The sequence below is a fragment of the Nannobrachium achirus genome, assembly GCF_963921795.1.
Source record: "Nannobrachium achirus genome assembly, chromosome: 4".
NCBI lineage: Eukaryota > Metazoa > Chordata > Actinopteri > Myctophiformes > Myctophidae > Nannobrachium > Nannobrachium achirus.
Genome location: NC_137813.1, coordinates 5766429 through 5783703, shown reverse-complemented (window position 1 = coordinate 5783703; position 17275 = coordinate 5766429). Strand labels below are relative to the sequence as shown.

The window sequence follows — 17275 nt, the reverse complement described above, 5'->3', positions numbered from 1 at the left end:
GAAGGCCGAAAACGCATTCTTCAATATTACTCCTTCAGATTTTATCCGATAATCACACAAATGGGCACACAGTATCTCTACAGTGATGTAATCATGACGGATTTGTCCAATATCATATTCTATCTAATTGGCTAACATTGAATTCCAAGGTTTGCAGGATTGCTCCTTTTTGAACAAAATGTCTCAAACGCAGCCTGCTATTTGTGTGAGATTCTGCACGCACATTCCCACTAGGCCAAGGAACAGATGCCACCCTTCTCACATTGGCCTGTTATAGCGACACCAGCGGGTCAATTTTAGCAAAACCCATTTTTGGAACAAAATGCCTCAAATCCCGCATGCAGCGTCCGATTGCCGTGAAAGGCCAAAGAACACGTGGTACCCTTTTGACTTTGGCCTATTATAGTCACCACTAGGCCAAAAAAAAAAACACCTGACCTGCCGGAGACCTGTTCGGAAGAACACTGCTTCTAGTTTTTCTTTGATTTCTTCTTTGCTTTCCCTTGATGCTTTTTTGCTTTCCTACTTTTTCTACCTTGGCCACTTTATCGCTGCTTGCAGCTATATTTATTATTATTATTATTCCGCCACTTTTGCTCTAGCGGCTAGACCGTGCAGTCGCTTTTTACGAAACTCGGCAGTATGGCAGAGGACTATGCCAAACGGCTAAAACGCGAAGCTCGCAACAATCGGCCAAAGGGTGGCGCTGTAGGAAGCCTTCGAAAGTGCAAACTTTGAACTGGTGTAGCTCATGCCCTGTTTCAGGTACAGCAATGAAACCTGTATACACTTATGCGTCTCCTCATGCCGAACAACTTTTACGCTCTGACTTTTGACCTCTGACCTTTACCTCTCCCACAATTTTGAATTCTATGAAAAACAGTAAAAATGTATCTCCTCCTGGGATTTTCGCGTAACGTGCGCGAAACTTTTTTTACATGAACTTTGGACCAATACGGTCTGAAAAGTTAGCCGGATTTTCTTTAAAGCGAAACATTATTTTTTAATAATTAACCGTATAATGCAGTTTCATGCAAATTATTCTTCTGCCTCTAAATCATACATGCAAAGTGACACGTTCATGGCAGTATGGCAGAGGACTATGCCAAACGGCTAAAACGCGAAGCTCGCAACAATCGGCCAAAGGGTGGCGCTGTAGGAAGCCTTCGAAAGTGCAAACTTTGAACTGGTGTAGCTCATGCCCTGTTTCAGGTACAGCAATGAAACCTGTATACACGTATGCGTCTCCTCATGCCGAACAACTTTTACGCTCTGACTTTTGACCTCTGACCTTTACCTCTCCCACAATTTTGAATTATATGAAAAACAGTCAAAATCTATCTCCTCCTGCGATTTTCGCGTAACGTGCGCGAAACTTTTTTTACATGAACTTTGGACCAACACGGTCATCGCACAGCGGCCGGATTTTCTTTAAAGCGAAACATTATTTTTTAATAATTCACTCAATGTTGCAGTTTTATGCAAATTATTCTTCTGCCTCTAAATCATACATGCAAAGTGACACGTTCATGGCATTTGGCAAATATGTAGAGAGTTAGTCCAAATATCACTGAAAGCAATCTTACTCCAATTGGCCAAAGGGGGGCGCTATACGAAGCGTTTGAAAACTCAAACTTTAAAGGGGCATAAGTCATGCCTCGTTTCGTTTAAAGACATGCAACTTGGTTACACACGTGCCTTGACTCAAGCGGAAGCCATCCTTGTCTTTGTTAAGTAAGCTTCGTCCATAGATTTTCCGCCATTTTGAGCAGTTTGTAAAACACTTAAACCCGCTTTTATTCCGGAACTTTCGCGTCACGTGCACAGAACTTTTTTTACATGAACTTTGGACCAACATCTAAAGATCTGTCAGATCGGATTTTTTAAAAATTGAAACATGCATTTTTAATAATTTAATCAATATTGCAAGTTGTATGCAAATTATTCTTCTGCCTCTAAAACAAACATTTAAAGTAATATTTTCTCACTGTGCAGAGCTGTGCATAGCTCACCTGGTAAGGCCTTTGTCTATCATTCCAGAAGTCCCCTGTTCAAGCCTTACCTCATGCATTTAAAATACATTTTACAACATTTTGCCGTGAAAACCCTGGTACTGCAACTGAACATGGCAACCCGACCAAACATGGCAACCTTCTTAAGCAAGGGTATAAATAGTGGTTGAGTTGAGGCCACTCCCCCCCTCTCAGATTGTTGGAAGCCGCATGGTGCTGGTGGTTGCTGCTACTCACTGCTACATTATGCAGCAGCTGCAGGTCTGTACACTGTTCATTATTCCAACAACTATTCCAATTTCTAACAGTTTCATTCATTATACTTACCCATACTATAATTTGGCTTTTAGATTTACCTCACCTGACCATACCTACCTGATCCACTCGATACACTGGCTGTGTGTGATGGAGGAACAATGTGACTTGGTAAGCTAACCATGTGCTCTGAAATGTTATGTTGTTTTTGGTTTTGGGATCTAAATGTTAAACGATTTCTTTTGGAATGTAATGCTTGTATGTTAGCTGCAACGTTGATTATTGAATTGATGTATTTTGAGTTTAATGCCAATGCCTAGTTGGGCAGATTAATGGAATTATTTTGTTTCAAGCCTGTAGTGCAGCAGATTATTTGAATTTGTTGTTTTTCTATTCATTTGGCCTTTTTCTTTGATCCAGGCCAGGTTTATTGCCTAGAACTGAATCTGAAAGATGGCGAGCCTGCAGAAAGACTGACACAATCCTGTCTGACCTATGGTTATGGGTAGGAAAAAGCAGCCGCAGTGACACTCATTCCTAGTTTGATTTGATTTTGAAGTAATGACTTTGAGTTTCTTTATAAAGTAATGATGTTTGAGTGCATTCATTTATTCATTTATTGTTTCAAACCATGCAGCGGAAGCTCAGCCTCACACCTGAAGCCCATCTGACAATCAGCTGACAATCAGTACCAGCTCCCAGATTGCTTCATTGAAGCCAAAGAAAGGCAGTGTAAGTGGGTTCATTATTCTGAACTGTGTGGAACGGGCAGATTGAACACCTCTTCTCTACCTTGTGGCTCAACTGTAATTATTCTGAAGCTCACCTCATTTCTCTCTCCCTCCCCCACCTAGGCTGGCTGGGTTCCAACACCCCCCAATTGGAATCCATAGTCTGCTCTGCCCACAGGACAGCAGCCCCATGTGAGCCCCTAAAGTTCCAAGTTTTGACCCCCAGCCGCCTTCCCCTCAACGTTTTTCAATAAAAACAATTTAAGTTTAGTTAAGTCTGACTCTGCTAGCCACTTACAGAAAATAATGCTGCTACAATATTTTGCAATTGCAAATCCTTTGTGTAAATAAACTCAAATTCATACTATTGCATGACTATTTCTTTATCATGTTTCACAAGCATCTGGGTCTACAATGCCAGTGGTGTAAAAGTAACTGAGTACATTTACTCAAATACTATCCTTAGTATAATTTTGAGGTATTTTATACTTCACTTGTATACTCTTACTTCTAGGCTACTCCAGTAAATGCTCATGCGTGGCATTGCATTGTGAGCTTGTAGATCTGCTATTTTAAAAAAATGTCAAGTTGATGCCAATACCTTTGTACTTTCATTCAGTATTATCTCTATATATTCATGTTATTCCTGGCACCGCCCCTGTTATCCTGTTCATATCCTGAAAGAGGCGGAGGCTGAAAAAGACGTACTGAAAAACATAATTTGGTTTCCTGTTGTCCTTGCATTAAAGTGTCAGTAGTTGACGTTCTAGGCTCTGGGCTCTGAATGTACCTGGGTTGCCATGTATGCTTGTGTCTATAAAAATACTATAGTTGCTTATTGGGCATTCTAATATTTTTAAACCAGTGTGTGAAGTTGGCTGATGGCCTAGGCTCTAAAGAACGGCTTAAGAGAGGTGTTTTAAGATTTTCATTTATCCAGCCGCCTCCATGCAATTTTGTAGCCTACAATGAAACCCAAAATTCAAAAATAGCAAAAATAAACTTTGACAAAAATAGAACTCAGGAACAAAAGGCAAAACTCAAGATAAAGGAAAAATAATAAACGCAGCCCATGGATAGGGCCTTGCAGCTCTCTCGCTGTGTGGCGTGCGTGCATGCGTGTGCGTGCAATATCTTTAAGCAGGGTGCATATGTCTATAGGGCACAGGCGGCTAGACCGAGCCTCCAATATGGCCTCCAATATGGGGTCACGTGCACAAGAAAATATGATCACTCGAAAATTTCAGAAATACTCAGATTACATTTACTCAGATTGATTTCACCACAAGCCTCCAAAATATGAAGAAAAAGAAAATCAATAAAATCAAGGCACTCAGCCTACATAGAACTTTTTTTTTTTTTTTTTTTTTTTAAACAAACATGGTTAACAGATGCTGTGGCTGTCTAGTGTAGTGGTCAGGGCATGTGCCTTTCATGCAGAAGGACGTTGGATAGAATCCCGCTTGGGGTTGATATGAGCTTAAAATCATGACATTTGGTAGACTTTACAGTTATGGTCTTCATGGCTTGGCAAGGCTTACTATGTACATTAGCAAACTGGGTGAATAGTATCACAGTATTTTATGTCTGTTGCATATAGTATTTTGCATACATGTTGTGTAAAGGTCAATTTGTGCTTTTATCTATAACTCCCCCGATTAGTGTAAAACTTTGTATGCACACTTCCCAGAGGCCAAGGAAAAACCTGTGCCCTGCATTTTTCACATCTGCCACCAGAAGGCCGAAAACACATTCTTCGATATTACTCCTTCAGATTTTATCAGAAAATCCCACAAATCAGTACACACAGTATCTCTACAGTGATGTAATCATGACGGATTTGTCCGATATCATCTAATTGGCTAACATTGAATTCCAAGGTTTGCAGGATTGCTCCTTTTTGAACAAAATGTCTCAAATCATGAACGTAGCCTGCTATGCGTGTGAGATTTTGCACACACATTCCCACTAGGCCAAGGAACAGATGCCACCCTTCTCACATTGGCCTGTTATAGCGCCACCAGCGGGTCAACTTTAGCAAAACACATTTTTGGAACAAAATGCCTCCTGCATGCAACGTACGATTGCCGTGAAAGGCCCAAGAACGCATGGCACCCTTTTCACTTTGGCCTATTATAGAGTCACCACTAGGCCAAAAAAACCTACCTGACCTGCCGAAGTCCTGTTCGGAAGAACACTGCTTCTAGTTTTTCTTTGATGTCTTCTTTGCTTTCCCTTGATGCCTTTTTGCTTTCCTGCTATTTATGCCTTGGCCACTTTATCGCTGCTTGCAGCTATATTTATTATTATTATTCCGCCACTTTTGCTCTAGCGGCTAGACCGTGCAGTCGCTTTTTACGAAACTCGGCAGTATGGCAGAGGACTATGCCAAACGGCTAAAACGCGAAGCTCGCAACAATCGGCCAAAGGGTGGCGCTGTAGGAAGCCTTCGAAAGTGCAAACTTTGAACTGGTGTAGCTCTTGCCCTGTTTCAGGTACAGCAATGAAACCTGTATACACTTATGCGTCTCCTCATGCCGAACAACTTTTACGCTCTGACTTTTGACCTCTGACCTTTACCTCTCCCACAATTTTGAATTCTATGAAAAACAGTAAAAATGTATCTCCTCCTGGGATTTTCGCGTAACGTGCGCGAAACTTTTTTTACATGAACTTTGGACCAATACGGTCTGAAAAGTTAGCCGGATTTTCTTTAAAGCGAAACATTATTTTTTAATAATTAACCGTATAATGCAGTTTCATGCAAATTATTCTTCTGCCTCTAAATCATACATGCAAAGTGACACGTTCATGGCAGTATGGCAGAGGACTATGCCAAACGGCTAAAACGCGAAGCTCGCAACAATCGGCCAAAGGGTGGCGCTGTAGGAAGCCTTCGAAAGTGCAAACTTTGAACTGGTGTAGCTCATGCCCTGTTTCAGGTACAGCAATGAAACCTGTATACACGTATGCGTCTCCTCATGCCGAACAACTTTTACGCTCTGACTTTTGACCTCTGACCTTTACCTCTCCCACAATTTTGAATTATATGAAAAACAGTCAAAATCTATCTCCTCCTGGGATTTTCGCGTAACGTGCGCAAAACTTTTTTTACATGAACTTTGGACCAACACGGTCATCGCACAGCGGCCGGATTTTCTTTAAAGCGAAACATTATTTTTTAATAATTCACTCAATGTTGCAGTTTTATGCAAATTATTCTTCTGCCTCTAAATCATACATGCAAAGTGATACGTTCATGGCATTTGGCAAATATGTCGAGGGTTAGTCCAAATATCACTGAAAGCAATCTTACTCCAATTGGCCAAAGGGGGGCGCTATACGAAGCGTTTGAAAACTCAAACTTTAAAGGGGCATAAGTCATGCCTCGTTTTGTTTGAAGACATGCAACTTGCTTACACGCGTGCCTTGACTCAAGCTGAAGACATCTGTGTCTTTGTTAAGTAAGCTCCGCCCTTCGATTTTCCGCCTTTTGGAGCAGTTCGTAAAACACTTAAACCATCTTTTATTCCGGAACTTTCGCGTCACGTGCACAGAACTTTTTTTACATGAACTTTGGACCAATATCTAAAGATCTGTCAGATCGGATTTTTTAAAAATTGAAACATGCTTTTTTAATAATTCTATCAACATTGCAAGTTTTATGCAAATTATTCTTCTGCTTCTAAAACAAACATTTAAAGTAATATTTTCTCACTGTGCAGAGCTGTGCATAGCTCACATGGTAAGGCCTTTGTCTATCATTCCAGAAGTCCCCTGTTCAAGCCTTACCTCATGCATTTAAAATACATTTTACAACATTTTGCCGTGAAAACCCTGGTACTGCAACTGAACATGGCAACCCGACCAAACATGGCAACCTTCTTAAGCAAGGGTATAAATAGTGGTTGAGTTGAGGCCACTCCCCCCCTCTCAGATTGTTTGAAGCCGCATGGTGCTGGTGGTTGCTGCTACTCACTGCTACATTATGCAGCAGCTGCAGGTCTGTACACTGTTCATTATTCCAACAACTATTCCAATTTCTAACAGTTTCATTCATTATACTTACCCATACTATAATTTGTCTTTTAGATTTACCTCACCTGAACATACCTACCTGATCCACTCGATACACTGGCTGTGTATGATGGAGGAACAATGTGTCACTTGGTAAGCTGACCATGTGCTCTGAAATGTTATGTTGTTTTTGGTTTTGGTATCTAAATGTTAAACGATTTCTTTTGGAATGTAATGCTTGTATGTTAGCTGCAACGTTGATTATTGAATTGATGTATTTTGAGTTTAATGCCAATGCCTAGTTGGGGAGATTAATGGAATTATTTTGTTTCAAGCCTGTAGTGCAGCAGATTATTTGAATTTGTTGTTTTTCTATTCATTTGGCCTTTTTCTTTGATCCAGGCCAGGTTTATTGCCTAGAACTGAATCTGAAAGATGGCGAGCCTGCAGAAAGACTGACACAATCCTGTCTGACCTATGGTTATGGGTAGGAAAAAGCAGCCGCAGTGACACTCATTCCTAGTTTGATTTGATTTTGAAGTAATGACTTTGAGTTTCTTTATAAAGTAATGATGTTTGAGTGCATTCATTTATTCGTTTATTGTTTCAAACCATGCAGGGGAAGCTCAGCCTCACACCTGAAGCCCATCTGACAATCAGCTGACAATCAGTACCAGCTCCCAGATTGCTTCATTGAAGCCAAAGAACGGCAGTGTAAGTGGGTTCATTATTCTGAATTGTGTGGAACGGGCAGATTGAACACCTCTTCTCTAACTTGTGGCTCAACTGTAATTATTCTGAAGCTCACCTCATTTCTCTCTCCCTCCCCCACCTAGGCTGGCTGGGTTCCAACACCCCCCAATTGGAATCCATAGTCTGCTCTGCCCACAGGACGGCAGCCCCATGTGAGCGTCTAAAGTTCCAAGTTTTGACCCCCAGCCGCCTTCCCCTCAACGTTTTTCAATAAAAACAATTTAAGTTTAGTTAAGTCTGACTCTGCTAGCCACTTACAGAAAATAATGCTGCCAAATATTTTGCAATTGCAAATCCTTTGTGTAAATAAACTGAAATTCATACTATTGCATGACTATTTCTTTATCATGTTTCACAAGCATCTGGGTCTACAATGCCAGGGGTGTAAAAGTAACTGAGTACATTTACTCAAATACTATCCTTAGTATAATTTTGAGGTATTTTATACTTCACTTGTATAGTCTTACTTCTAGGCTACTCCAGTAAATGCTCATGCGTTGCATTGCATTGTGAGCTTGTAGATCTGCTATTTTCAAAAAAATTCAAGTTGATGCCAATACCTTCGTACTTTTATTCAGTATTACTATTTATCTCTATATATTCATGTTATTCCTGGCACCGCCCCTGTTATCCTGTTCATATCCTGAAAAAGGCGGGGGCTGAAAAAGCTGTCCTGAAAAACATCATTTGATTTCCTGTTGTCCTTGCATTAAAGTGTCAGTAGTTGGGTTCTGGGTTGCCATGTCTGCTTATAATAAGCAATTTGTGTCTCGTTAAGATTTTTATTTATCCAGCCCCCACCATGCAGTTGTACAGTGAAACCCAAAATTCAAAAATGGCAAAAATAAACTTTGCCAAAAATCTAAAAATGAAGAACTCGGGAACGGGAACAAAAGGCAAAACTCAAGAAAAAGGCAAAAATAACAAACACTGCACTAGGCTATGGGGCCCTTGCAACTCTCACTGAGATTTGTTCATCTCGCTCTGCAGCTATAGACAGAAAATCACACAAATCAGTACACAGTATCTCTACAGTGATGTGATCATGACGGATTTGTCCGATATCATATTCTATCTAATTGGCTAAAATTGAATTCCAAGGTTTGCAGGATTGCTCCTTTTTGAACAAATTGTCTCAAACGCAGCCTGCTATGTGTGTGAGATTTTGCACACACATTCCCACTAGGCCAAGGAACAGATGCCACCCTTCTCACATTGGCCTGTTATAGAGTCACCAGTGGGCCAAAAAAAACACCTGACCTGTTCGGAAGAACACTGCTTCTAGTTTCTCTTTGATGTCTTCTTTGCTTTCCCTTGATGCTTTTGCCTTGGCCACTTTATCGCTGCTTGCAGCTATATTTATATATGTTTTCAATGAGGTCTTGAGGCTCATTCACTATTCAAAAAGCAACATTTTCAATCATCTTTTCCTAGGTAAGTGATCACAGCAGGACAATTTGGTAAGAGAAATGTGAAGTTTTACACTGCATTTGTGAATTCTCAGGGGTTAGCTGATATTTGGTGAGTCAAGAGTAGCCACAATCATTGTAGTTTTGTGTCCAATTTGGGCATACATATTTTAGGCGGATTTTTCCCCTGGACCCCGCTGGGGCTTTTTAACTCATTTAGTGCCACCCTTTCACCACTAGAGGGCGCCCAGTGGCCATAGAAAATCCCATAGAGATATGCTGGTATATGCAGAAGCCCTGCAGCCATGACTTGCCTGAACACTTTCCTTTGTGCATGTACAGGAAGAGGATGAAGTTAGCTTGAAGTTAGCTATTGGCTACCAAGCATTTTAGAAGCCTTATTTTCGTCAACTTAGCCATGATTAAACCTTGCACACCTCATGCATGGGAAAAAAACAGAGAAGAATGAGCTCTAAAAAATCCAATGCAATCCTGGATTGCATTGGAGTGGATTTGTGCAGTTTGTTCACAGCTTTCAAACAAAAAAATCCGATTGGAAATCCGTTCAGGCATTCTTGAGATAATCGCCATTATGTTTTACATGTTATGTAAACAAACATGGCTGCCCTGTATGTTAGATGGGGTTGTATGGGGGTGGAACATGCAAAATCGCGATTGAAATCATGTTCACTAGATTTGATGGGGTCCAAAAAATTTTTTTTTTTTTTTTTTTTTTTAATATCCCGAACTAGTTCGGGATAGGCACTCTGGGATGCGATAATATATCCCGAACTAATTCGGGATAGGCACTCAATGAGTTAACTAAAAATGTGACGATGGTGCCAAAACCCCCACATACCTGCCCGGTGAGGAGGAGGAGGGTGGAGGGGCGGCGAGGGGCCTCTCCAAGGAGGAGGGCCAGGAGGAGGAGCTAACGGGAGGGGTGGAGCTCAGGGGGGAGTGGGAGGAGTAAGAGGAGGAGGCGGGGACGATGGCCACGGCCGGGGAGGAGGGGCCGTGCGGCGATGGAGGATGCACCGGAGGCCGCGAGGAGGAGACGGGGAGGACGGCGCCCCCGGTGGCGGCCTCTAGCGCTGAGGACACGGACAGCGCGGCGGCGGCGCTCTCGAACAGCAGCAGCTCCTCGCTGGCCTCCAGGCCTGTGAGGAAACAAAGCAAGCGTCAAAAACAATCGCAGATTAAGAGCACTTTAACCATTGTTTTATGCATTAACCATTGAAAAATAGCAGACATACAAGCTCACACACTGCAAACTTGTAGGTCTGCTATTTTTGAAAATACGTGAAAATGTCTTTGTATATTTTTGACCCGATTCTATAAATGTCTTCTAAATCCTTCTTCTGAATCAGTGGTTCTCAAACTTTTTCACGTCAAGGAAAAAATGACCCAAAAATGACTTCTAATCCATATTTTCTTCCAAAAGCCACAGCAGCAATTTAGAAACAAACTACCCAAAAGGTAAGGAAGTAAAACAAGTAAGCAACCATACACTTACACTCTGTTTTTTTGTTCCACGACTGTCTTTTACAAAAGACTGCGTTTGGAAATAATGGATGGATATTTTTCTATGAAATAGCAAAGGTAAGCAAATTTTAAGCTATTTTGGTGGCAGTTTAAGACATTAAATCCTTAATGTAGCAGTAAGAGAGTTAAACAGACGTGACTACACCACTAGCCTGTGTCCTCCTGGTCGGGGGGGTCCCCGGGCCCCCCCGGGGCGGGCGGCAGCGGGGGTCCGTAGAGCTCCTCGTCCTCCTCGTCCTCCTCGGTGCCCAGGGCGGAGAAGTGGATGGTGATGGTGTCCCGCGACACGGAGCGTTGCACCTGCAGCTTGGGGCCGGGGGCGTGGCAGCGAGGGGGCGGGGCCGCGGGCTGGCCCCTCCCCCTGCCGCCACCGCCGCCCCCCTGGCTGGTCATCACCACACCGCTAGAGAGAGAGAGAGAGAGAGAGAGAGAGAGAGAGAGAGAGAGAGTGAGAGAGAGAGAGAGAGAGAGAGAGAGTGAGAGAGAGACATTTAACCACGCCTTTATTAATCTTTGGTCACACTTACAAAAACCTCAGAACATTCTACAACATGTGTGTAGGAGGTATCAAGACAAATACATTAAAATTACTTTATAAAACCCCCCCTTTTTTTTTTTCTTTTTTCTAAAAAGGTCAAGACCAACGATTCTTGCTCAACACTGCACAGGACATCCTCTTGCCCCCACATGTCAACAAATTCTTCCAGACGAGAAATCATTTTGTGATATGAAAACTCTATTCTTATTCGAGCTGTAACCAATCCCTTTGTCACGAGTTCTGCTTCAACTGAACCTACTCCCTGGATTTTGTTCCTCCTTGAAAGCCAGATACTAATTTTTACTTGTGCAACCAAGAAGTTAAGAAGTCCTACTCGTGCCTTTTGTGATGCTTTATACTTTGGCCCAAATATAAACATCTCATCACTTAGCACTTCATTAAAACCCCTAAACCATCCCTGTAGCAGCGCAAACAGACTACCAAGCCTTGGGCACCTTAACCATAGATGTTCTAGTGTCTCGTCCTCCTGACAAAAAGGACAGTTTTTACTGGCCCTAGAGTCAATGTGTGCCACATGTCTGTTAGTAGCCACGGCCCCGTGTACTATCCGCCACTGAGAGAGAGAGAGAGAGAGAGAGAGAGAGAGAGAGAGAGTGTGATCAAAACCTCCACAGGCTGTCAGTCAGTCTGTCAGTCACATGTCACACGTCACACTTTTGCCCTGCTCATATCTCCGCAACCGTTGCCCCCATCCATGCCAACTTTTGCACACAAACTCCTTGCCTGCCAAACCACAACCTCCACCCATCAATTCTCACATGCCCCTCTTCTAGCGCCACCATGAGGCCGATTCTTGCAAAAAAAAAAAATGTGGACACTGCTCGTACAGATTTTGCCCTAAAATCGGGTAAATCGGGACACAGTATATCTACACTCATGTCATCACCATGGATCTGTCCCATATAGCACCACCATCAGGACAGTTTTTTCAAACACATTTTTGGACACTGCTCCTACACATTTTGCTCTGAAATCACGCTGCGACCTGACGGTCGCTTATCTCCCGATTAGGGAGTCTTACTGGTTTATGAACTTAAAGGGTTAAGTGTACAACAATTCAGCAAAAAATGTATACTGTGTATACCATCTGGCCTAGCGGTCCACAGCGTGTCACGGGTTCGAGTCTCGTTCCCGACGACCTTTCTCTCCCAATTTCCTTTCAGTCAACTGTCCTATCAATAAAGACCTGTCAGTCTACTGTCCTATCAATAAAGTAAAGACCTGTCAGTCTACTGTCCTATCAATACAGGCATAAAAGCCCTAAAAATATCACGTGATACATGGTTAAGTGGCACAAACAAATGACAGGACAGGACAGGACCACTGTTGATTTTGACATCAGATTTAGATTTAGATTAGTCATGGTCTTTTTGAATTTAGTTTCATTTAGTTACAGTATAGTTTTAGTCAACATATTTTTGTCATAATTTTAAGCCGACAAAGTCCACAGTACTGTGGGCGTCTAGGCCAGCCTTCAGCCTCATATTACTGCCAGAGCACCGGACTTCCATTAGCTCTGATTATGACTTGCTGACTGTGTTCCTGTAGGCCTGCACAGTGCACACCCTCACCCCCTCCCTCACAGGGGCGTGCAGAGAATGTTAGGGAGGCAGGGGCTGAAATCTCTAAAAGGGTGTGGTGTCTGGCCTACAGCACAACATCATATTTGGAATATTATACACAAAATAGGGTCACACAGCAGAACACCAAAGGCTAAAAGTTTTTGTCTACTGTCCCCTGACAGTGACTCTCTCAAATATGTGGTGGCTCTCTGGAGCGCCAAAGAGGAATGCTGTACTCTTCTACTCTGCCTGTGAATAAACCTTTGGACATCATTGATGCCTGCCTGGACCTCAACTCCTTTCTGAGAAAGATACACAGTTAGCTCGTACTTTTCTAGGTCGTTGTTTCTAGTGTTATGATATCAGCTCATAACAGACAACCAGTTCTCTGCTGAAGGGATGATCTTAGGATACGACAAGGGCCTTTTGGTGAATATATTGAAAATAGCCGACCTCCAAGCTCACAACAAGCGACGCGTTGTGAGCTTGGAGGTCGGCTATTTTCAATACTTGATACCACAATAAACTAAGCATAAATAGGCAATACTGCCTATTTATACTGGAGAAGTGGCATACAACATGGATTTCTACACAGAGAGGGCAATTATTTCAACATAAGATGCTGTATTCAAGTTCAGGAGAGTTTGGACAAGCTAATTCTCTTGAAAGCTGCCTTCCGGTATGGCATTGAAAGATGGCGTTAGCATTTCTTTCACCATAGTAAAAACTGCATTCATGGTCTGGAGAGGGCACTTTTTACAGACGGGTAAGGGGCAGGGGCTCAAGCCCCCTTTGATGTCTATAGCCCCTTTTCGACTGCAGCTTTAGCAACACACTACACAACACTACGCCGCATCACACCGCACCTCATAAAAATATCTACATTTTCCATTACACAAAAGTACCCCTATCGGTAAGAAACAAATTGGCCCTTTAAACTTCGATTATAATGCACTATAATGGATTATAACTGTGATTATAATACACTAAAGTATTAATATATTACTATGATAACTATAATACACTATAATAGATTATAACAGTGATTATAACACAATCATTATGAAGTGTTTGCCCCTGTTTGGCCTAGCTCAGACCTACTCTGGTTTGGATACTTTTTATTACCACGTTTAGTACAACTTTCACACCACTCTACCCAGGTCCTTGTAGTGGAAAACTTGGCACAAGTAGGCGGTGTGGAGTGGTGTGGTGTTGTAGCCTGGCGGGGCCTGACGTCATACTGCGTTCACTCATTCCTTCCCCAGTATAACGTCTGGCCTTCCAGGTATAGGCAGCGAGTATCCTGATTATTTTCTGATCAGGGCCAATCAGTGACTGCTGTCCGCACAACAAACGTAGTCTTCCTGACAACAAGTGAAAAGCTTTCCCTGATTAGTCCATGTGTAGATGGTGACGTAGATGCTTGCTGCAGCATTTTCAAAACAACAATGGCTGCCCCCGCGATGCAACAAGTGTAACAGTTAACGCTGAAACGATAAAACGAGCAATAAGTGAAGTTATGTCAGTGTTGAAATCAATTAGAACCAGGGCAGGAACTTCACGGCGGCCACGACGGCCATGGCCGTCGTTGCCCCTCTCTTTGGCCGTGTGCCCCTCGAAAAATTACATGCTAAACGGCCACAGTGGCCGTGGTGCCCCATGCAGTGCCCAGCGCCCACAGCAGTTCACAATTTCATTGAGGAATAAAGAGGAGACGAAAATGTAGAACTACAGAATAAAGACTGGGCTAAAATCTGTCTTCATTTTAGTTCACGAACAAAGAGAGTACGAAATATGTCCTGTGCATTACGGTCAAACACCTGCTGCTTTCTGACATGCAGTGGCAGATAGAGGCGGGACGTTCGCGAACGAATCGAGTCTTTTGAACGGCTCTTTGATATGAACGATGGGATCCGGTTCGCAGTATAGGGAGCCGTTCCTTTCTAATGAACAACAGTGGTGGGAAACATAGGTCTACAACAATGTAGAAATACTCTGCCACAAGTTGAAGTTTGGAATAAAAAAATGTAGGCTACTTGAGTAAAAATATCAAAGTATTGGTATCAAAATGTAGTTAAAGTACTGTTAGTAGCTAGAAAGTAGGCTCATTATGCAAAATGTCCCATTTCACAATTTTTCCAATGAATAAAATGTAGGGGGAAAAACATTTGAAAATAGCAGATCTACAAGCTCACAGCTTGTAGATCGGCTATTTTCAAATGGCAGGTAGGCCTATGTACCTATTATGTCCGAAATAAATGTATATAGGGTTGAAGTGATAATTATAATCAAAATCTACAAAGTAACTACAACTAGTGACTAGAATGAGCCAGTCTTTTGAACGGCTCTTTGAAATGAACGGATCCCAGAGATCCGGCTCACTTCAAAGAGACATAAATCCCAACTCTAGTGGCAGAGCACGCAGAGAGAGAGAGAGAGAGAGAGAGTTGAATGGACACTGCTGCGCTCACAGCAGTAAAGTACTACTAAGCGACGATGTTTATCTGTCACAGAGGCATGGAGAATGTTTTGCAACATGTTCCAACGTTATCAAGCCATACGTCCAACACGCGACAAAATAAAGGAATAAGGCTAGAACAGCTGATGATGATGATGTGATGGAAATAATCCCCCCGCGCAGATGTGTGGAGACTGAGAGAATGTGAGTGAACGGCTGTGTACACGTACAGTACCTGAACTCTAGCATTAGCCAAAGAAACGAATCCATACAAAAATGTTAAATCCATGTTGGTCTACTGTTAGCCTAGCGTGTGGCAACAACAAACACAAACTCAAACTACTAGCCCTCTTGTTTGCGTGCGACGCTCACGTGTATGCACGTGCACGCGATGCTAGCGTGTATGCACGTGCATGCGTTTGTTTGCGTGTATGCGCGTGCACACACTGTGTGTGTGTGTGTGTGTGTGTGTGTGTGTGTGTGTGTGTGTGTGTGTGTGTGTGTGTGTGTGTGTGTGTGTGCGCGCGCACGCGTGTGCGTGTGTGGTACATGCTTATTTACCTGTAGCTAGTAGCTACTGGGTTGTGGGTTCAGTTGGATGAACTGGACATTGTCTACTAGCTGGTATTGTCTTACTGTACTGTACTGTACTGTACTGTACTGTACTGTACTGTACTGTATGTAGTGCTCTACTGTAATGTACTGAGATCAGTTGGTTGAATAGACATTGGTTATATAACCAGGAAAGGTGTTCTGTGTTGTCTTGTACTGTATTCCTAAAATCGTTTTTTCATCAAAAGGATGAGAGGAAATGTTGTGTGAAATAATTATGATTACATGGCAATATTTGTCCAATTAAGGGGTAAAATAATTATCATGATGACTAAAACTAGTCTAAAATGTCAACAGTTTTTGTTTGTACTTAATCTTTAAGCAAAATTAATTATGACCGTCGAGGCGTGGACTTAAAATCACTGTTTTAATTGATGGCCTTCCTGCCCTGGCACTTGGCCTTTGTGCCCTAAAAAAATTGACAACACTAAAGGCCAAGTGGCCTTGCCCCTAAAATGACGAAATTCTAGGCCTGATTACAACAATTAAAAAGGAACAGGAGTATGCGCTAGCGGAGTTCATCGGCCGAAAAGTCGTGTTTGTTTGCCATTCTTCCTTCTTGGCTGAGAGATCTTTTGCTACGCTGATTGGTTAGAGGAGTCTGTCTGTCAATGCAAGTACTCCTGCCCACTTTTCAAGCTGCCAATAGGCCGAAGGCCATGCGTTACACTGGGGAAGGAATGAGTGAGTGAATGCAGTATGACGTCGGGCCCCGCCAGGCTAGTGGTGTTGGGCCATGTCAGTGGAAAAGGGGCTTATGTGTGACGTGCCTGCTCCCTCCCTCCCTTCCTCCCTCCCCTCCCCTGCCCTGCACACCCCAAACACAATTAACCACTTTCAGTCCGGCCTCCCTATTTTTGGTCTACTTAAATCGTTGCGAGGCGTTGAGAGCTTGTACATCGGCTATTTTCGGCAAATAGGTTTGGCGTAGAGGTAAAAAAAAAGAGCAGACCAAGTACATAGTGAAAGGTCAAGTTACAAAATAGCGACGATTTAAGTGGTTAAATGTCTGAAAATACACATTAACATGAATCCAACATAGACTGATGACAGTGCTGTCAAACAAGTCTATGAATGTATCTATGAAATCCATGAGAATCTCAATCACACATTTATACAATATGTAGAGGGGGTCCCTGCTTCATCTCTCTCTCAGCTAAGGGGTCCTTGGCCTGAAAACGTTGCAGACCCCTGCTCTAATGAATATCTAAAATATGAACCCTTGTTGTAAAAAAAAAAAGTTGTCCTTTAATTCGTACACAGGGGGCACTCTGTGGCTAATGGTAGAGATAAGGGAGGAAGGGGAGGGTACAGAGTTGGTATCCATGAGGTTTGGAAAGCAAGTCAGCTGTGAGAGAAGAG

General features: G+C 42.6%; 1 protein-coding gene across 1 annotated transcript in view; it reads right to left on the bottom strand.

The window, feature by feature from the left end:
- Positions 1-11115, bottom strand: part of LOC308283998 (testis-expressed protein 2-like) — a gene marked incomplete at its 5' end in the record, with an annotated part of 61389 nt that extends 50274 nt beyond the window's left edge. The window contains 2 exons of the mRNA XM_080724520.1: positions 10037-10337; positions 10875-11115. Coding sequence (XP_080580646.1) covers positions 10037-10337; positions 10875-11115 — 542 coding nt within the window. The remainder of the gene's footprint in view (positions 1-10036; positions 10338-10874) is intronic.
- Between the last annotated feature and the right edge of the window lie 6160 nt (positions 11116-17275).